Source organism: Xyrauchen texanus, chromosome 9 (assembly GCF_025860055.1).
Source record: "Xyrauchen texanus isolate HMW12.3.18 chromosome 9, RBS_HiC_50CHRs, whole genome shotgun sequence".
Taxonomy (NCBI): domain Eukaryota; kingdom Metazoa; phylum Chordata; class Actinopteri; order Cypriniformes; family Catostomidae; genus Xyrauchen; species Xyrauchen texanus.
Genome location: NC_068284.1, coordinates 38,462,804 through 38,484,297, shown reverse-complemented (window position 1 = coordinate 38,484,297; position 21,494 = coordinate 38,462,804). Strand labels below are relative to the sequence as shown.

Below are 21,494 nucleotides of genomic sequence, written 5' to 3'. Positions count from 1 at the left end.
AAAGTGTGTGTGTGTTTGTGTGTGTGTGTGTGTGTGTTTGTGTGTGTGTGTGTGTGTGTGTGTGTGAGCGTGTATTTATCACTTTGTGGGTACCAAATGTCCCCATAAGGATAGTAAAACCCGAAATTTTTGACCTTGTGGGGACATTTTGTCGGTCCCCATGAGGAAAACAGCTTATAAATCATGTTTGTGTGTGTGTGTGTGTGTGTGTGTGTGTGTGTGTGTGTGTGTGTGTGTGTGTGTGTGTTCGAGTATTTTGCACTGTCAAACTGCCTTAACTGTCCTATTCTCTTTGACCAAAATACATTTTTCCGATGTAATAAAAATGGTTTAGTTTATTTGAGTGGGATAAGTCTTAGTGACTTTTCCTCCATTTGAACCCAGAATAATTTTGGACTTGATTCAATAAATTGAAGCAACGCCTTTGCTGTTCGTGGTCAAAACTAAAAAAACTGAGCATTTTTTGTTGTATTATTATTTGTTAAATACAATATAGAAATCAGAAGAAGAAAAAAAAAGAAATAATGGGGTGAAAATCATAATTATAGAAATATTATTAATAGTGAGTATTACCACTCAGGACACGAGAGCTGTACCCTGGGACAGAGATGGATCGCTATGCTACATTTTCCCAAGATGCCTTGCGCCATGTGCGTGGACGCGAGTACGTTCCTTCACAAGAGGAGTTGCGGGCCATTCTCAGCAGACAGGAAATGACATCAACAGTCTACTGCCATGGGGGAGGGTCTTGCAAAATCACCATTAACTCACATACAACTGCAGGAGAGGTGCAAACAAAAACCAAACACATAAACACACCCACGCATGTCTATTGTGAGATTCAGTTTCAGGTTAACCTTTGCATTTGTGTCCCCTACATCAGGTGGTAGAGAAGCTATTGAAAGGTCTCTCCATGGAGGATTGTAGGAACATGTTCGCTCTGTTTGAACATAACAACACTACAGACAGAGCCATAGAGAGTAAGGCAGTGGTGGCCGATATCCTCGCCAAGTTTGAGAAGTGAGTCAAACCTCAAACCACCATCACCAGGCCTTATCTTAACTAAATCCTGTAGTTTTTAATTTGTTTCTCTCTCTTTCACAGGTTGGCAAGTAAAGAACAGGAAGGAGAGGAATGGAAGTTCTATTTTAAACTTTTTTGCTTCTCAGAACCTGAGAATGTTTCCAGCGATAGTGTGGAGTTTGCATTTATGTTCGAACAGGTCAGATTGCAGTTCAATATCTGCCCTAAAAACACAAACAGTGGCCCCAAACAGTATTTGGACACTTAAGCCACTTACATATAGGGCTGAATAATTAATATAAATACAATAGAAATCACAATATGATAAAACCGCAAGGGCTGCAATATAATTCAGTAAATAGTCTGCACACGCTGCTCGCTACACTTACTGTATGTGCACAGCTCTGTTGTCTGTAGTATTACACATACTCCGAGCATGTGCCAGGCTAAAAAGCTGAGTTATATTCACAGTGATCTAGATTCACTAATTGTGCATTTGCGTAATTCCAAATATGGAATATTATATCTAAATATGGTGACAGTCTCATGACTCCCCTAGGAGGAGTATTTAAAAGTTCAGAGATTGCAATATTCAAAAAATCCTAAATGTCTAACTTCCCGTTGGGCAAGCTAATGACTGTAAGTATAAAAGTTGTTCGGCTTGATGAGAACAATATATGTACCAAGCTGGTGACTCTAGGTGAAATTGAGGATGCAACAGAGACCTTGTTATATGCCCATTTTAAAGGGGGTGCTACAGAGCCTCCCTGTACACCCATGTGTGAAGTATCTTGAAATTTTAAGCATGCTAAGTGCCTCAAAAACACCCAAATATAGGAAGCAAGTAATAACAATTAACATGTTGCCATGGCAACAGTATTCAAGATATCAAATATCCCTTTACTATTTTACATCAGCAGTGTCTTGACATTATGCTAAAGAATTTTGAAGCAATTTTTGTAAACAGAAGAGGGCTATTTCAAAGTCTGTTAAAAATGCCATACTTCCTGCTGCCAGTTGGTGGCACTATGGCCATGACCCATACTAGCCGCATCAATGTGATCAGCCTCCATTACCAAACTGAATTTTCATCAAAATCACACAATGCACAAAGAGGATTTAAGGCACTTCCTGTTTAACATTTTTCGCCATAAATATATTGCTTCACCATGGCGACACTGTTCAAAATATAAAACTTCTGTTCACAGTTTAGCATCTACAATGTCTCGGCATGATGTTGCACAAATTTGGTGCTAGTCACATGAATCCCCTAGAGTTTTCACATATGCTTAGTACTCCAAAAGTACAGAAAACCTTGAAAAAAGAATAATAATATTAATTCTTAGAAGAACAATAGGGCCTCTGCACTTTCAGTGCTTGGGCCCTAAATAATAATTCTTAGAAGAACAATAGGGCCTCTGCACTTTCAGCACTTGGGCCCTAAATATTAATCATTAGAAGAACAATAGGGCCTCTGCACTTCAGGACTTGGGCTCTAATAATCCTTAGAAGAACAATAGGGTCTCCTCACGTTCATTGCTTTGGCACTAAATAGAAATAATAATAATTTATTATTGCTTTTGTTGGTGGTGGTGTTAATATTATACAAAAATACATTTCTGTAAACATTTCTTAACTTAATAATAACTTATTATTGGGTTCCAGTGGACAAAAACAGGTACACGGTGAACACATACCGATCAGCCATAACATTAAAACCACCTGCCTAATATTGTCACCAAAACAGTGCCTTATGAGATGACATTCTACTCACCACAATTGAACAGTTCAGTTATCTGAGTTACAAGCCTGTTCCATCTGCAGAACTGCCCAGTTTATGGCACCATTCTGAATAAATTCTAGAGACTGTTGTGCTTAAAAATCCCAGGAGACCAGCAGTTACAGAAATACTCAAACCAGCCCATCTGGCACCAACAATCATCCATGAGATTATCTAATCAGCTAATCCTGTAGCAGCAGTGCAGTGTATAAAATTATGCAGATTCTGGTCAGGAGCTTCAGTAAACATCAACCATCAGAAAGGGGAACAAATTTGATAAAAATGTGAACACAGTGATTTGGAGTGTGGCATGATAGTTGGTGCCAGACAGGCTGGTTTGAGTATTTCTGTAACTGGTGATCTCCTGGGATTTTCATACACAACAGTCTCTAGAATTGACTCTCAATGGTGCTAAAAACAAAACTGCCTTGTTGATGAGAGAGGTCAACAGAGAATGGCCAGACTGGTTTGAACTGACAAAGTCTAATGTAAATCAGATAATTGCTCTGTACAATTATGGACAATAGAATATAATCTCAGAATGCTATACTGAGATGCAGGTTGGCGCGGTTTTGGCAGCACGAGGGGGACCTACACAATATTAGGCAGGTGGTTTTAACGTTGTGGCTGATCGGTGTACAATATGAAGGTGATGCTAATCTGTTTGTTTGTTTTCTAGGTTTCACTGTTTTTTTAATTTATTTAGTATTTAAATTTTTTAAGAGGACTCAAGTGTACACCCTTTCTTTAACAGTATTTCTATTGGCAGTAGAGCATGTTTACCTATGACTTAATTTTGGTAAAAAGGAAACACTAGGTTTATTAGATGTTAATAATTACATAACAGTGATCGCAATATTTTTCAAAATAGTCGCAAATTAATTTTTTTCTCTTCTTTCAACAAAATATCAAAACAAGTGAGAAATGATTCTTGGCTTTTCTGGTACCAAGGTCATTTTAAGTGGATGTATGAAGTCAGTTCCCCTCAAGTCACATAGGTGTCCTTTCAGAGTAACCACAGGTGAAGATGATCACATTAACTGTGGACATGTTACACTAATGCAGTGGTTCTAACCCTGTTCCTGGGGGCCCCCCAACACTATATAGATCTCCCTTTACAATAGTCTCCACTAACAAGCTGATGAGTTGAATCAGGTGTGTTTGATTAGGGAGATATCCAAAATATGTAGTGTTAGGGGCCTCCAGGAACAGGGTTGGGAACCACTGCACTAAAGTTTGAGAACCAGAAATTGTCCAAATACTTTTTTACTTTATTTTGAACAGTATATCTGTTGTTTTAGAATTTAAAACCTAACCAGCTTGAAAAATGCTTAAACTGTGTTTGTGCTATCTTGGTTTAAAATAATGCTATTTGGTTTGACATTTTCCAATGTAATAACGTTCATACATTTTTAAGTGAGACTTAAGTGTTCAAATATTTTGGGGGCCACTGAAAATAATCACACACGTGCAAATATATTAGAGGTCAGCTGATTTGCGGAAACATAAACAAAGGTGGTGGAATCGATTTATTGAATGTTAAAAAAAAAATCTTAGACTTTCCTTACTGTAGCAGGCACAGACATAGAAACTGCAGGAATCAAACATTTGTAAAATCCCAGATACGCATCTGGGATTTTACAAATGTTTGTGGTGCATAACGCCAGACTAATAATAAAAAAGCCTGAAATACAACTGGGAATCTTATTTTGAAATGTCTGTGCTTCCACAAACACACAAGGGAAAAAACATGCAGTCTTAAAATCATCTACATTTACATTTCTGCATTTGGCAGACGCTTTTATCCAAAGCGACTTACAGTGCACTTATTACAGGGACAATCCCCCCGGAGCAACCTGGAGTTAAGTGCCTTGCTGAAGGACACAATGGTGGTGGCTGTGGAGATCAAACCAGTGACCTTCTGATTAACAGTTATGTGCTTTAGCCCACTACGCCACCACCACTACCTGTATTATAATACAATCGCTATAAAGTAAACAGTCATATGGGCTAATAAATACTGTATGAGCAATAATTAATCCACAGAGCTTTATTAAGTGCAAAATTTTTATTATGAGCTAAATTAAGCTTCTTTTTTTTTGCCTATATAGTCAACAGATGAAAACTATCTGCAACAATTGCCGTAAATTTTTTGCAGATAATCGATAGTTCCAAAAAGCAACTATATCGGCACCAATTAATCGGTAAAACAGATAGATCGACCTCTAAAATATGAGGTTTTTTTTATTAATAAACCTATGGAATGTCAAGCTTAAATCTGGTTTCATAGAGGTGATTTCTCACCTGAAAACACCTGAAATGTAATTTCCATGTTTTTCTCTTCCGCAGGCTCATGAAGCTGTCATCAGAGGTCATTATCCTGCCCCAGAAGAGACTCTACAGTTCCTAGCTGCTCTTCGGCTGCAGTATCTGTTAGGAGACTGCACTTCCCAGAGTGCCATGCCTGAGTTGGAGCAGGTGTTCCCTATGTCCCGCCTGCTTGCTCGAGTCCAGCAGTCCGCACGGTGCTTTGCACCTGGCAACAGCAGTTCCACTCCATCCATAGAGAGGAAAAGAGGAAGTTTCTTGGAGGGCACGCTCAGGCGGAGCTTCCGAGGGACACTGGGGCGACAGCGCTCAGGGGAGGGGCCTGCAGCCCTAGAGACATGGTTGCAAGATGAGAAGGCGGGGCTGAGGAGTTGTTTGATGGAGAAATGGCGTAAGCTGCAGGGTATGGAACAGGACCAGGCCATGAACAAATACATGAACCTCATCAAAGAATGGCAGGGATATGGGTCTACTCTCTTTGATGTAGAGGTGAGGATACACATACACACATACTAGGGGGGTATTTCTCAATATAGGTTTTATTTTATTTATTCTTAAGTCCATTTTTGCAGTCAAATATTTAAAAGTCTTGTCTGCAAAAAAGCTGCTGAACATTTTCACCATTATTGCCCTGGACAAAAGATAGAGTTAAACCTTTCTGTAAAACATTTTCTTCATAGTTAAACTTAACCTCAATGTATGTCAATGTTGTATGTTCATGACCCCATATCCACCTGTTATTAAGACGTGTCTTATGTGATCCGATCATGTGTAGTCAGGTAAGACACATCGCTGTTTACATCTGGTCACTAAATATGTCTCCTGTGACCACTTGTGATCGGATTTGGAGGGGATGATCTGTGTTTCATGATGACATATATCAATCACTATGTGTTACACTGGTGTTTCTGTATGATAATAAAGCCCAACAAAGTTAGAAAAGACAAAGAAAGCTGTGCTGTTTCTCCCATATGCAGTTGAAATTTTATTTAAGGACAACGCAACGTCAAGTAGAATTATCCGTTATTTTAGTGTATTGTGTTTATATCAGACACACTAAAGAAGATCCATGAAGCTCTTTTGATTATATATGTATCTGCTTTTTAACATTTTCAGATCGGATAGTTATTTCTTTCTTCAGCAGAACACAAATGATAATTTTTAGAAGCAGATAGAGCTCTGTCAGGTCCTTATAATGGATGTACAAGGGTACCAGCACTTTGAAGGTCCAAAAGTCAAATTTACGCTGCAATAAAGTAATCCATGCGACTCCAGTCGTTCAATGAATTTCTTCTGAAGGGAATCGATAGGTTTATGTAAGAAACAAGTAAATAATTAAAAAGTTTTTAACTTCAAATCAACGCTTCAATCCAGTGCTCTGATGCAGTTTGAAATGGGCGAACTCTCGTTCATTCTTCTGTTGTAAATAAGTGCCGCTTCCAAATTCTTGCGTGAACTCACCAATGCGCTTACGTCATGCTTCGTGACAGCTGCTGGCAGGAAGCGCTTTTTAGAAGTTAATAACGTTTTAAATATCTATGAATATTTTCATAAACTTATCTATTTGCTTCAAAAGACATTCATTGATTGACTGGAGTCATGTGGATTACTTTATTGCTGCCTAAATGAAATTTTGGACCATCAAAGTGCTGGCACCCATGTACTTCTATTATAAGGACCTGACAGAGCTTTATCTGCTTCTGAAAATCTTCATTTGTGTTCTGCTGAAGAGAGACAGTCATACACATCTGGTATGGCATCAGGGTAAGTGAATAATGAGAGAAATTTCATTTTTGGTTGAACTATTCCTTTAATACCAGGTGGAAACGGAGTCTATATTCACTTGTTTTTTTAACCCAAGAACTATAACAACAAAATGGAAATAGTGAAAATGAACATTGTAGGGTAGAATTCACATAAGAGGGTTCTGATCATGGTGTTGAAAACCAGCATAAATAGAAGTTAGAGAAAACGCGCAATTGAGCAATTAGACCCCGAATAGTATCATTACTGAGACATAGCCCTTGTGGCAACTTCCTCGTGTGACAACTAGCCCCAATCTCCACTAAGTTTAAACACACACAGGGTCTCAAATTAACTTTTTGCTACACCTTCTTATGGCAGGTGAATTGAGAAAATTTACCAGCCATTAATTATTTTTACCAGCCATGAAACTGTATTTTGCATTTTTTGTAATATATTTTTGTTCCTGTGACAATGCAATTATTATATTGCAGTTCCTAATATACTAGTTACCCGCAATTAATCAGTAGAAGTGCTGATTGCAATCTCTGTGTTTTTCAGTGTGTAGATGGTGTGTATCCAGGAGAGCTGTGGTTGGGCGTGAGTCGTAAAGGGGTGTGTGTTTACAAGCGTGGGGAGGCTTGGCCCCTGGAAGTGTTTCCATTTGAGGTTATTCTGTCCTTTGGTGCTCCGCAGTCCAGCATCTACAAGATCAGTGTGGAGGGACGTGAGCTGCTCTTCAACACCAACATGGTATGCAGTAGTGTGTTCAGTATATTAGGAGATGGTGCTTGCTAAGGCATACATCACTATTAGTATTGCTCTTATGCTGGGTTAGTGATTTGAAAAAAACAATTAACTATTAAACTTGGCCGTGTTACTCATCCTGCACAATCTGTGGTACAGATATACTGTAAATACCACAAACTGTGCAACTTTTTGAGGAGAGGTGTGCTATTATTTTAAGTGATCAGACGATTTTTGCCTTGTGGGTGATAAAACGGGCATTAATTAAGCGATTAACAGATTAATTAAGCTACCTGAGCCATATCTAGGGACCAGGATATTATATAATGGGCCAGTAAGCAACCAGTTACCAACCACCCAGAATACACTACAAATGCACTAAAAACCACTCAGAACAGCATAGCAACACTCTGGCAACCACCCTTCAGCAATTTCTTCAGTATGTCATTATTAAAGCCTGAGAAATCATATGCAATCTGATTACAAAGTAATTAGTTACTGTAATCTAATTACAAAAGTAAATCGAAAAGTAGTGTAAAGCTACTTTTCGATGTTAAATTATTGTAATCTGATAACAGTCACTGATTTTTAAATTAAGGTCATTACTTTTAAGTACGTTACTTGGGATACACATATAACTATAATAAAAAATGTTATGCATAATACATTGAAAATATGAATTATGACTGTTTCCGTTTCTCACATGGATCTCGGAATGCACCAAAACAAGGGAGGGGCGATCGTTTTAACCCCCCGGACCATTACATTTCACATACAAAGATAGACATACCACACATTATGTAGACTAAGAAACAGAGGTAGACATATAACACATTACGTAAACTAAGAAAACATAAAGCCATACTAAAGAAAAAACTAAGACTCACTTTGGCTCCCTTAATGATAATAATCCAGTTGTGGAAACCACCCACGGCAAAGGCAGGTTACATTTTCTTGTTTAATGCCAGTTTAGCGCAAAAAAGGTTAAGCACATCAAAATGTTTACCAATGTAGCTAATGGAAACGTAAAGTCTTGATAACATTTCACAAGTGTTGACATCATATTATTTTTGTTTAACTTCAGCACAGAAATCCTTGTCCACACAATAAAAAGCATAGCAGAAAGGAACACTAGGACTGATGAGGGGACATTATCTTTAGTATTGGTTGATTAGCTTGTAAGATTCCTGCAGCATTCGCTTGAACAGTGCATTTCGGCTGTACTGGATGTAGAGAGAGTGGGGATGGAGGGGAGCACCTGAGGGGGAGAAACCAGGCAGGAACCAGAAACTAGAACCTTACAATGGCAACGTTACGGTCGCGGCTTTCCTTCTTAAAAAGGAACGCCGCTCCAGCCGCCCCCCACGTTGCCGCCAAAGCCTACAGCACCACTGGACAGGACACCTCTGCCCTGCATGCCATGGCCCTCCTGCAAGTTCACCAGGCCAAGGCACTCAAAGATCTGCACTTGGGTAGTCCTGCTGTGCAAGGTCAGGGAGGACGAGGAATAAGTCACTCTGGTGGCCCACTACTGGCCCACACGGACTTGGTTCTCGGATCTCAAGCTCCTCTCTACAGCCCCTCCCTGGCATATTCCCTTGAGGAAGGACCTTCTTTCTCAGGGACGGGGCACCTTCTGGCATCCGCGCCCAGACCTGTGGAACCCCTGGATGGGATGCGGAAGATCTAAGTGGCCTACCCCCTGCTGTCATAGACACGATCAACCAAGCCAGAGCTCCCTCTACCAGGCAACTTTACGCCCTGAAGTGGCGTTTGTTTGCGAATTGGTGGTCTTTCTGATCCGAAGACCTGCAGAGATGCGCAGTCGGTTCAGTGCTCTCGTTTTTGCAAGAGAGGTTGAATGGCTGTCTCCCTCCACCTTGGATATTTATGTAGCCACCATATCGGCTCACCACGATGCAGTGGATGGCAAGTCCCTAGGGAAGCACGATCTGATTATCAGGTTCCTTAGAGGCGCCCGGAGGCTGAACCCTCCCAGGTCATGCCTGTTCCCAACATGGGATCCCTCCGTGGTCCTTTCAGGCCTACAGAGACCCCCTTTGAGCCGCTAGAATCAGTCGAACTCAAAGCCCTCTCCTTGAAGACGGCCTTCCTGATCCATCCAGGTAGTGAACCTGTAAGCACTGCCCCGGGAAGAGGCAATCCAGCAATTTCATTGATGTGTCCGATGCGTGCTTTGCGTACCTATGTGGACCATACGCAGAGCTTTAGATGTTCTGAGCAGCTCTTTGTCTGCTTTGGTGGACAGCGGAAAGGGAACGCTGTCTCCAAACAAAGGCTTTCCCACTGGGTCGTTGATGCCATCGCATTGGCCTATCACACCCAGGTCGTGCCCGCCCCCTTGCGGGTTCGAGCACACTCGACGAGAAGCATGGCATCCTCGTGGGCACTGGCCAACAGCACCTCCCTAGCAGACAAGATTTACGAGATTTTACAATGTCAGGGTTGAGTTAGTGTCGTCCCGTGTTCTCTCAGGTCCGAGCACATAGAACTCGGAAATGCGGAACATCTGACCGGGTGTTCCACTTGCACATAGCGCCTTTCCCCTCCACTGAAGGGATTACGTGCGCTCTTTTTTTTTCCCAGGATAGTCCACTAGATTCGCGTTCGCTTGATGTTCTTCCTCCCTAGCCCTCTGGTGCGCGAATTCGGCAGAGGAATTCCCCTACCAGACCCACTACGGGTACTAAAATTACCCTGTACTGGAATAGGTGCTTCACAGGATGGGCCATTGTGGATTAATACCCCTGTGTGTATTTTCCACGATACGGTCCCCGTACGGGTGGACCCGCGTCTCCCTTGGGCAGTCCCCTCTGCCCCCCAGTCGCCGTGTTTGAAGCAACTCCTCCCTCTCAGCAGGTAGGATCTACCACCGCGCCATTCCCACATGTGGCCTGAAAACCCATGGGACGTATTCGCCACTCTTTACATCTCACTAGCCTGAGCAGGTGGTGGTCTCCATGGGGTCTTTTCCCCCTGAAAGAATAGGAGTTGGAAAATAATGCCTTCCCCGATGCATGTGATAGTGTTAAGATGGCCCCATCTGCTTTAACTCTATGCAAGATAAAGAGAAAGATAGAGAGAAAAAAGGCGCAGCTGGCATGGCCTGCCCCATGCTTGGCACATCACTTTGTTCCCCCCTTCAGGGTGCTGGGAACCTAAAATGTTTATGATGATTTTATGGGCAGTTGGGGAATTGTACATGCAGTCTGATGCAGCCTGTCACTTTGGCACGCAACTGCCTGCCCGCACCTGCATCAGCAGCCCACCTACACAGTTCAGCACATGGCGTGATTGAATAGGGACCCCTTGTATCGCTTCACTCAACACAACGTCGAAGTGAGCGACAGACAGAGAGAACGTCAAGTTTACTGTTGTAACCTCCGTTTCCTGATGGAGGGAACGAGATGCTGTGTCCCCCTAGCCACAACACTGAACTGAGCTTCTGCTATGGCTGAACCTTATTCTCGGCTCCTCAGTGCAAAACCTGAAATGAACAGAGGCATGATTCCCTCCCTTTATACCCGTATGTCCGGGGGAGGGACATGCAAATGATGTCTTCCAAATTGTCATTGGCCTTTTTTCAATTTCAGAGGTAACCGAGGCCTTCAAGAAAGTCCCCTAGTGTCGCTTCACTCGACACGTCTCGTTCCCTCCATCAGGCAACGGAAGCTACAACAGGAACCTAGACGTTTTATGTATTTCATAATTTATCAGACTTCAAAAGTAACCGAGCGACCCCTTTCGCTTCCGCGAGACATGGTTTCTGTGGCACCTAAAGGGTGACAATGGACGAGGAGGAAATATTGACATTTATATTGACATTTCGCTGAAAAACGTTTTTGAAAGTAACTTAATTTGTAATGTGATTACTTTTCACTGAAGTAATCAGCAAAGTAATTTTATAAAAAAATTTGAGTAATTTGTAATGGATTGCTTTTTTGAGTAACTTACCCAACACTGATCATATGTTTCTCCTTTTTTTATCTTTGTCTGTGTGTCTGTTGGTGTGTATAGGTGATGGACATTGCAAAGCTCATGAAGGCTTACATCAGTGTAATAGTGAAAAAACGCTTCAGCACTTGTCAGTCCATCAGCAGCCACGGCAGCAACTGGTGATCTCTCACCCCGGACCTTTAACCCCACCACCAGCATATTTGTTAAACACACAATGTGCCTTAAATAGGACAGATAAATCACAAAAATAAGTGACCCTTAAATGCTTAGTGCAGAAGAATCATGTGTGTTAACCAAAGACAATATCATGACACTTTCAATAAGACACCATCATGTTCCGACATGCACACACATTCGAGAGATTGTTGTGCTTGACACTGTGCCATGCATACAGGTCTGTCCACTTGGACCCTTATGTTGCTTTAATATTCCTGATTCCCAACACATTTATTTGGAATTCTGCAGGCAGAACTCCAGCCAAAAATAAACAGCACTCAAATCCAGTGCCTTTAAACACACAAATACACACACCCATATACAAACACACACAAAAAGTGCCCTGTATGTCTGTTTTATATGTCACAATGAATATGTGCAATGTTTATATTGTATGTTATATATTTCTGAGGAGCTGTATATTTTATAAACCTTTTCTGTGTAACTGCAGGACTGTGATAATGCTATTGGATTTAACCAAAACTCCCTCTGATCATATTTTGTTTTTACTTAAGCCTATAAAACACTTAAACAACAGGAACATCTTTCTCATTTTGTATCTTTACTGTGTATTAGTTTATAGGCAATAAATGTAACAACATTTCAAAAGGCTTTTACATTCTATTAAAACATAAATCAAGTCCATCTTTGTTCTCTCTGTACTATACAGACAAAGACGTGCAGTGCATCTGTTTGAGCTGAAACATTACAAGTGAAAGCACTTCAGATTTCTCCTTGATGTTTATAAAATCCAAATTGACCCTATTTACTTTCATAATACATGTTCCTGGTCTTATTGGGCAAACTTCATCAATGCACGTAATTCCAAAAAAATAAATGTTTTGTAAAATGTAATCAAAACAATGTAATAACTTGCTCCGCCTTTGAAATGACCTTCCTCCTTGGTTGATGTCACAAAGTACTATTTTTCAGCTTGTCCCCTCCAAGCACGCATAATATAAAGACTACTTTTCAAGGTCCAATCAATTTCAGATGGAGTCCGACCTATCATTTCTCATTAAATGTCCTGTTTTACTTGAAATACATCAAATTACGAATGTTAAACAGGTTGTTTAAATCATGATGATTTAAATGTCAGCACAGCAGATAGACCCAGACAGAATCAGTCGACTCACATTTGTCATGCTGATATTGGGCACAATGGTTAAAATGACCACTTGTTTCTGGCAGAAATTTTGAATGTAAAGCTTTGAATGACTAACACAGATTTTGAACCATTAGGCTAGCAGCATCACAAAGATTACTGAAATATCTGAAAACCAACTCTGACCATTCAAATGAACGAGTTTTATATCAGTCAAGACTAATAGTGCAAAATCATGTATGTTTTGTGCTGTAATACAACAGGAGATGTAAGATGCTTACACACTAGAGAAAGCTCTGATGTCTCTTTCCCGGATAAGAATGTGTAAGATACATTTTGATGGTGTGGAATGATCTTTGAGAGAAATCAAGAGGGGAAAAGTGCTGTTCAGGAATTAGTATTTTCCTTGGATTTTTATAAAGGCAGTTCTGGATTTATGAATCAAATAAGGTCTGTTTTAAACATTACTTTAAGATACTTGGACATTAATTGCACACAGTCATACCCCAAACGTGCATTTTGAAAAAAGTGATTTAAAAAAAAAATTGTATATTGCAATATAAAAAGTATATTGCTAACAAGTTGCTAGATAAGAACTAGCAGAACGTCAGGCACGTTCACTCACATGCTTGTGGTAGTTGTAGACCTTATTTAGCAACTCATTAGCAACATAATTCTTTCCAAGATTCACTTTTGAAAACCCCCATTATAAAAACCCATAGGAAAATCTCATGGGAACCCATGGCAAATTGCCTGCGTCATAGCTGAAAAGCTCTATACAGCAAAACACAAGTGGCCTAACCTAACCCTGCCTGTCTGAAATTCGCATTGGTCAATGGATGTCTATCTCAGCTTATATTGCAGTTAAAAGTTTTCAGCTTTCAAAAGTTAAAACCTTTGGAAAACCCTGCCACAGTAATTTTGAATACTGAGAAACCTGAACACAAAACCAAAATTGGTTTTAAACAAACATTCATTTGTCTAAACAGCAGTAATATATTTTTCAGGTGTTATGTGTGTGTGTGTGAGTGTATTACAATTTAATATATGTCTATGTGTGTGCTTTGCAGTTGAACTTTGATGCTCAAAGGCTGATCCAGAGTCAGTTACTAAACTCCAGGCCTAGAAAACCTACTCCAATATACAGTACAATACATAATAACAATACCATATTTAATTAAGTTTGTGCATCTTCTAAAGTGCTTTTCAAGTAAGGCTCTTCCCAACACTTAGGCTCCTCCCATTGGTTAGCAATGCCCATCACTGGACAGTGCAGGGAGAGTGGATTGGTCCCTGAATGGGTTCATTTGAAGTCAGACTGAAGTGACCCTCACAACAAGCTCGCCTGAGCCTTCCTCCTGTGGGGAGAGCTCAGAGGTCGTGTTCAGGCACATGGAGAGGAGGTGAAGGGGGCATCGAGGCGATGACTCCAGTTGGCGTGGTGTGTGAGCGTGTGTTCGAGACTGTATGCGTGTTTGTGAGAGGCAGCCACAGGTTACGATGTGGACTGTGTGTGCTGTCTAGGTCTCGGCTTTTATCGTAGTTATGAACGTCCCAAAGAAGATTAACTGCTCGCCAACGCATCAGTACATTGTATACAGCACCACCTTCATGAACAATCAGACCTGCAACACACAGATACACATTTTGAACACGTAATAATGGATTTTTGCTTTTGCTGTTGGAGCAAATGAGATTGCAAAAATAATACTTGCTATGGTCTCCTGTGTACATCTATAGACGTTTACCTTGCTGTAGTTTACTTCCATGTTCAAAACATGTGAAATGAGAAAAGGGTCTATAGCATCGGTATTTATATGCATCATTTTTATGTTAACACTATTAAAAATAAAGATTCTAAAGGTTCTACAAAGTAAACTTGACTATATGGTTCTCTGTCTGGACATAAAAAAAGTTCTTGATGTTACAGTATATTATATGTTCTTTAGATCAGAATATTGGATTATGGGTACTTTGAGACCAGTGTGGGACTGCTGTGTGCAATTTCCATTCCCCTTTTTTTATATGTAACTACTAGCCCCTACAAAATATGCACAAAAATGCATAAATCCAGCATGTGGAGACTCATGCAATTCTCCGCGATCCACAATTTACATGGTCATTCTGTTTAATAGCATGCTGTTTTGCAATAAATCACTCTAATTTTAAAAATACCATATCGGATAATATGAGATATAATAGAGACTCTAATCTTTTGACTCAAACAGGTTTCAATGTAAAAACGTACCTGCCGTTTCTCCCAAAGACAAACTCTGCTGTGATCAGCGCCATGTTGTTTTGTCAAATGACTCTGTATGTAAAAGGTTTTTAACCCTTTACTGACAGCACAGTGTCCTTAAATTATATTAGTCAGTTTAAATTAAATTAAATTCTGCGTTGCATATAGTAAATACAAAATACAATGTCCACGCATGTGGACATGGGGGCACACAAGGTTAAATATCTCATTAACGCACATTTTTGCCGAAGTGCGTTAACAAAAATACAAACTTCACATTTCTACTTTTAAACCCTCACTTGCCCCATAGATTTTAATTATAAGTGCATTACTTTAAACATGTTTTTAGTTGCCTTTTACAAATGTGTGACAAAGCCAAAATACAACGTCCACGCATGTGGATGCAGGGTCGCATGAGGTAAGGTCACCAGTAGATAGATGGGTTGTCTAAAACAGGGGTTATCAAACTGGGTTCCCGGGGACTCCCAGGGGGCCACAATGGGGTGCTAGGGGGTCCGTGAAATATTTCTGAGAAAAAAAAGTGTAAAAAAACAAAAACAAAAAAAAAGTACAAAGTAAAACAATTTGCCATTATTGCCATTTCATTCTGCTTTGTAAAATCTACTAATAAATATGATTTGATTTACAAATTCAGATACAAATTTTCTTCAGGATTATACACCCAACATTACTCTAATAGTGGGTAGAAAAAAGATACACTGTCAACATAATACAAAGTGAACTTTTAACAGATAATGTTTTAATTTCTTTTGACTGTGACAATACTGTAAATGACAATATAAATGGCAACTATTTAATTTTGCCAACAATGTGTCACACTTTCTATTTTTCACAAAGAATATAAATATATTCTCTTTATACATTAAAATATAAAACTGCCTCTATATTTAAGCAAGGGAGTCCCTCATAAGGCAGTCGTTATATTTGGGGTTCCTTGCATCAAAAAGTTTGAAAACCTCTGGTCTAAACACCTGGAGAATAAATAGCATTTAATAGAACTTAAAAAGGTTCTCCTATATGGCATCATAAAACTCTTTAGGTTCTAATAGAAACCTTTCGTTTTAAGAGAGTAGCTTCTTTGTGCTGATTATCTGTTTTTCAACATCTCACTTAATGAATCAATCCACCCATTCTCAGAATAGAAGCAAGTAGAAAAGATAAAAATAATGAAACTTTTTCTACTTTCACTCTCTTTCAGGCCATGTCCACACACTAATACTTTTTAGTTTGAAAACGCATTGATTTTGCTACATTTACACCTCACATCCACACTACAATGACATGTCCCTTCACCGAAAATGAAAATGCTCTTCACAACCGCATACTTTGCTTAAAATATTTATGTTAGGAAACTGAAAATGGAGGTTTTAAACTTAAACAGACTAGTGTGTACATGGCCTCAGTTTCTCTCCCTGTATAACAAATAACAGTAGTACCACACCTCCACAGCATATACAAACATACACACAGAAAATATATGGCTGGTTGAGTGTAGATACAGTATTTGTGTCTCACCAATACACACAAGGTCCATGACTGCATACATGCCATAGCAGATCTGGAAAAGGAGGTCACTTCGTTGCCATAGTGCCTCAGGACTCAGTGCTGACCACAGCAGCCATGACACGCTGGCCAATAGGAAGATGCCACCCAACAACACTGCGATGACCTGCACCTTCTCAACCAAAGTCATTGTGACTGCCTGCCACTGGCAAAACACACAAACAAACACACATTTAATGTTTTGTTCACACAACATCTTTAATGAATATAGAATACAGGCATGTTTTTTCAGAAGGGCCTGTTTTGAGCATATACAGCATATGTATAATTTTGGCAGAATATGATAATGCTGAAAATGGCTGATTACATATACGATGGTCAACATTATAAATACAATGTTTTGCATGGGGCATTTTTGGGCTGCTGCCTGCAATTTTTTCTCACTCAAATTTAAAAGCTTACCATTTGCACATACTGTGGACTTATTGCAAAAATAAGCATCCACATCCTCACATGATGTGCTCATCCATAGACATTCAGACTAATTTTCAGTTCACGCACCCCCTTTATTGTTTCATCGAATATCTTGGCCTCTGAGTGGACTAGAAGCTGACTCTATAAAAATCTAGCCATTAGAAAGCTGAGCCTCCCCTTTGTGATGATGTATAACGTTTTATCATTAATTTTAAGATGGCACTGATTTGCACTGCAAATGTTTTCAGGCCTTATTTTGTTTTTATGTAACATAAATGCAGAAATAATGGTTATCTATGAAAAGTTTCTAAGCTTTCATATGATACCACATATGTCTGACGTATGTATTCATAGTATTGAACATTTGAGGTGCAAGGGGGTGCCCTTTTGGATCTTCCGGCAGGTCCGCAGAGTTCACGCAAAAGCTCAAGTATAGAATTTGACATGCTTCAAACAAAGGCAGGCATCAAATGTAGAAAAGATGGATGAATTTTAAGAGCTTAAAATGCCAGTAATTAAACAAAAATGATTCCAGTCATTTAAAAAAATGACATTTTTTTTAATGTGCTGTCTGATATGCAAAAATCGATATTGTGACAGATATATTTTGTATCCCTTAGTGTATGTGTGTATATAAATGTACATGTTTGTGTATGTGTTTACCTGCTGTGGGGGCTTGATATGTATGGGCAGAATGTTGAATCTGTAGTTACAGAGTTCACAGCTCCAGGAGCCCTTCTCACTGATCCATTTGAGCAGACACTGCTGATGGGCATGTCGAACAGAACCAGCACAGCGGCATGGGCTCAGCAGCTCACCCTGTAACCAATCACAACACACACCCCATACACATATATATATCACTCCGACACATATAACACACAATGATAAAACACAGACCATTTGAAAGCGGTTTGACTGGAGATCCTCCATGTATGACTTGCAATAGAAATAAAATATTATTAAAGATTGGGGGAGATGTGTGTCTTTTCATCCTCTAATCTTGGGTTGAGCATTGAAGGTGTGGAACCATGAACAAGGGAGCAGATGAGTTTGAAGCCAAAGTCTCTCTCCTGAATGAGAAGAACAAGTGAAATCAATGAAACATTATATGAATAATGACAGAGATTCAGCTTGGTATGAGTGGAAAGGAAATGATTCATCTGTGGATTCATGAATAATTTCAGAAACATCCTCATTTAGCACTATAATGAGTCTAAAGACAGAGTAGAACACAAACACATACACTCACTCACTCAGAGAGAGACAAGGCATCTTGAGGAAGCACATTAGCAGCAGGAAGTGAAAAGCATTAGAGATGAAAGGATGAAACAATCAGTAGGTATTCTAATGGATCTGACATCTCACCAATACACACACACACACACACACATACACACAGAGACACACAGACACACAATCAAACCGTACACTATATCAGTTCAAAGCATCAAGAATGTTTGATCTCAGGTTTCTGATATTCTAATAACCGTATTAATAATGTAGGCTGACTTATTATAAATCTAAAATATGTTTATATTTATGCAAGTTTATATGGATAGCCGAAGGTTTATATTTTTCTCCCCAGAATGGCCAAACGCTCTTCAACAGCAGGATATTTCAATGAACCGCTGACTCTGTCAGATTATTATACCTGTATGTCACCCGTAGAAGCACCTACTTTTTGTTCGGTCCTTGTCCACGTTGCTTACTCTTCACACAGGACTCATTCTTTAAAGGGTAACTAAACCCTAAACCAACTTTTTTTAGTTAATGATCTGTAAGAATGGGGCTTTATTAGTACTGGTCATTGATTCAAATAAATTTTTTGACATTTGTGTATAAAGTGTTTTAATTCTACAATATATGGTGTAAAAACGTCTGAGTGCTGCCCTCTTCAGGTTGAATGGTGGCTACTGCAGTTGAATTTTCCTATTGGCTGTTTGTGGTAGTTCGTGACGTAAGCGGTGAGAGCTGACGTAAGCAGGTTCCAGCTCACCAAGCCCTTGGTACGAGCTAGACACTGGCCCCATTCTCCCTTGCGCGGCTGCTTCGCTAGCATCATCGGATGCCGATCGCGATGCGGGAGTTAAAACCGCAGTTTGAGCCAGCGGCTCGAATTGATATGGCTCCAGCCCTGTGTCCACAGACAATTCACCCTCCTCCACTTCAGGTGAAGGTGGGGGAGAAAAGTCCTCGACTTCAAAAGACCGCTCCGTGGCAAAGCTACTTGCGTCACTCCAGTCACTCTTCATTTTAGAGTCTGACAGCAGCTGTCAATTAATCCGTCACTACGGGTCTCAGGTGCACGCCCCCCCGCTCAGCCCCGCCCTCGGTTCGTCCCCTCTATCCCCGCTGGGGTCTGCCCACTTTTCCAACATTTTTCAAATATTGCTAGTGGGTGGAGTCAGACTCTGAGCAGGGGTTTAGTTACCCTTTAAATAAAAACAGATGAATAGAACGGATTTCACAGCGCGTTTCAAAAAGTTTAGATGCATCGTCTTAAAATGCAATGCTCATAGAGCGAGATGCTGAAAAAACAGCGATTTATCATGTCAGTCTGACGCATGTGTACATAAACCAACAAGGTGTCGTAAGCGATTTTAGCCATTCTGGAAATTCCCTTGTATAAGACACGCCCCCTCTTTCCAAAACCACGCCCACTAAAGATAGTGTTGTGACCTCACCTTCTCACCGTTGTCAAAACAGTAGCAAAATAACGCTGACAACTGTCATAAATCTAAAGATGGCATTAAACCTGAATGATCCGCTTCAACTACTACACTTTGAGAACGCACAAAATAATGCAAAGTCCTGTGGTCACATTTTTGTTAGCTCTTCACACAGTAGTGCTGTTACAGAGATTGGTGAAATATCTCATGTTACTTATTTTGGTGATATATTTCAGGGAGAAGAAGGAACATTTTCTGCATATCATTCCAATAAAAATATCGCTTACAGCACCTTTAAGAAATAGCATTTTAGTCAGGGGCCGTTAACACAAAAACGTGTTTCTGCGTCCGTCTGCGCGCTTTTCCCGTTGTTTTTCCTAAACAAACATGCGCTAGGTGGACGTCTTTGACCGCTGCGCCGCGTCTCGCTGTTTTTCAGCGTCACGCGAAGGAGTGCCACGTTAGACGCCGTGTCAGGTAGGCCTATAAATAAATAAATAAACGAGACACCTGCGTGCTGTTATACGTTGCGCTGCGTCTGACCTTTTAAGCCAAAGAACGTGCTCGGTCTGAACGACCCCTTACCTGTTCGGCTCCTTGGAAGCAAATCCGACAGCCTGGGGTCGGGACGCAGCTCTCGTTGCTGCAACTGGAACCCACGGTTTCCGTTTTCCCCGCTCTCTGCTCCTCGAGAGGTCTGTCCGCCCCTGCACGCGCAGCATCCTCGCTCTCGATCTCCGTGTCTGGAACAACCGCCTCCGGTGTTTGAGCTCCAGCGTCCGACTGTAGGTCATCCTCGCCGAGCGCGGCGTCACACCCCACCACCGTTTGGACCTGACAATGTGCGGTGATGACAGTCACCGTGGCGCCTCCCGGTGGCTCATCCACCGTTTGCTCGTTCAACGGACCCGCCTCTGCGTGCACATCCATGAATGACGGCACTAAAACCAGAATGAAACAGCAAAATTTGGAGTAATAGCACTTAAGAGCCTCTGTCAGATTTCCCACAGCCTCTATTATGTCCTCTGGGACGCAGGTTGTATCGTCTGGCCATAGATCTATATCTCAAACCGCATGTATTCTTAAAAGTTGCAGATGCCCATGCTGTGTAGCGCGCTGTGCTCGATGTCTAGTTGGCTGAAAGCGGCTTCTCCCCGAAAGACACATTTCCATCCGGGCGCGGTGCTGAAACACCGAGCAGTTGAGATACGAAACACGCATAACCACAGTTTCCCTTCACAAAAGCATGAAATACACCGACTACAACGGCTTGAGTGTGGGAATGCGTGAGGGTTGTACGGCGCGCAATGATGGACGACGATGCTGTTTGGTAAATGTTCCATATGATTGATAATTTAACCCGCAAGCCGCCCCGGGCACGCGCTCTCTGCAGCAGGACTGACTTAAAAGATTTACCATAGCCATAAAAAAAAAACACACAAAAACTATGTATTATACCTAATACCATACTATAGCCACCACTGCCATAATAAATAAACAAATGACTAAAATAATGTGAAAAAGTATTACGTGTAAACGGATTAATTTCAAGCTCCAAAAAGGACCTAAAGGCAATTCATACAACGCAAGCGCTTTAAACTAATGCGATCGCTTTGGGTGAGAAACATTTTAAAATCGAAATCCTTATTCTCTATAAATCTTGAT

The 21,494-nt window shown here is 40.6% G+C and overlaps 2 protein-coding genes across 2 annotated transcripts in view; one reads left to right on the top strand and one right to left on the bottom strand.

Moving 5' to 3' along the window:
- Positions 1-12,611, top strand: part of LOC127649766 (unconventional myosin-X-like) — a 79,725-nt gene extending 67,114 nt beyond the window's left edge. Inside the window, exons 36-41 of the mRNA XM_052134994.1 lie at positions 581-788; positions 884-1,020; positions 1,105-1,222; positions 5,153-5,620; positions 7,436-7,627; positions 11,660-12,611. Of these exons, the coding sequence (XP_051990954.1) occupies positions 581-788; positions 884-1,020; positions 1,105-1,222; positions 5,153-5,620; positions 7,436-7,627; positions 11,660-11,761 (1,225 nt within the window). The 3' untranslated portion in view covers positions 11,762-12,611. The remainder of the gene's footprint in view (positions 1-580; positions 789-883; positions 1,021-1,104; positions 1,223-5,152; positions 5,621-7,435; positions 7,628-11,659) is intronic.
- Positions 12,612-12,802: 191 nt separating this feature from the next.
- LOC127649771 (E3 ubiquitin-protein ligase MARCHF11-like) lies at positions 12,803-21,128 on the bottom strand. Its single transcript, XM_052135004.1, is given in 5 exon segments — positions 12,803-14,356; positions 14,358-14,545; positions 16,696-16,888; positions 17,821-17,976; positions 20,415-21,128. Coding segments are annotated over 5 exon segments (1,005 nt in total). The 5' UTR covers positions 20,760-21,128; the 3' UTR covers positions 12,803-14,233.
- Positions 21,129-21,494: the final 366 nt, after the last annotated feature.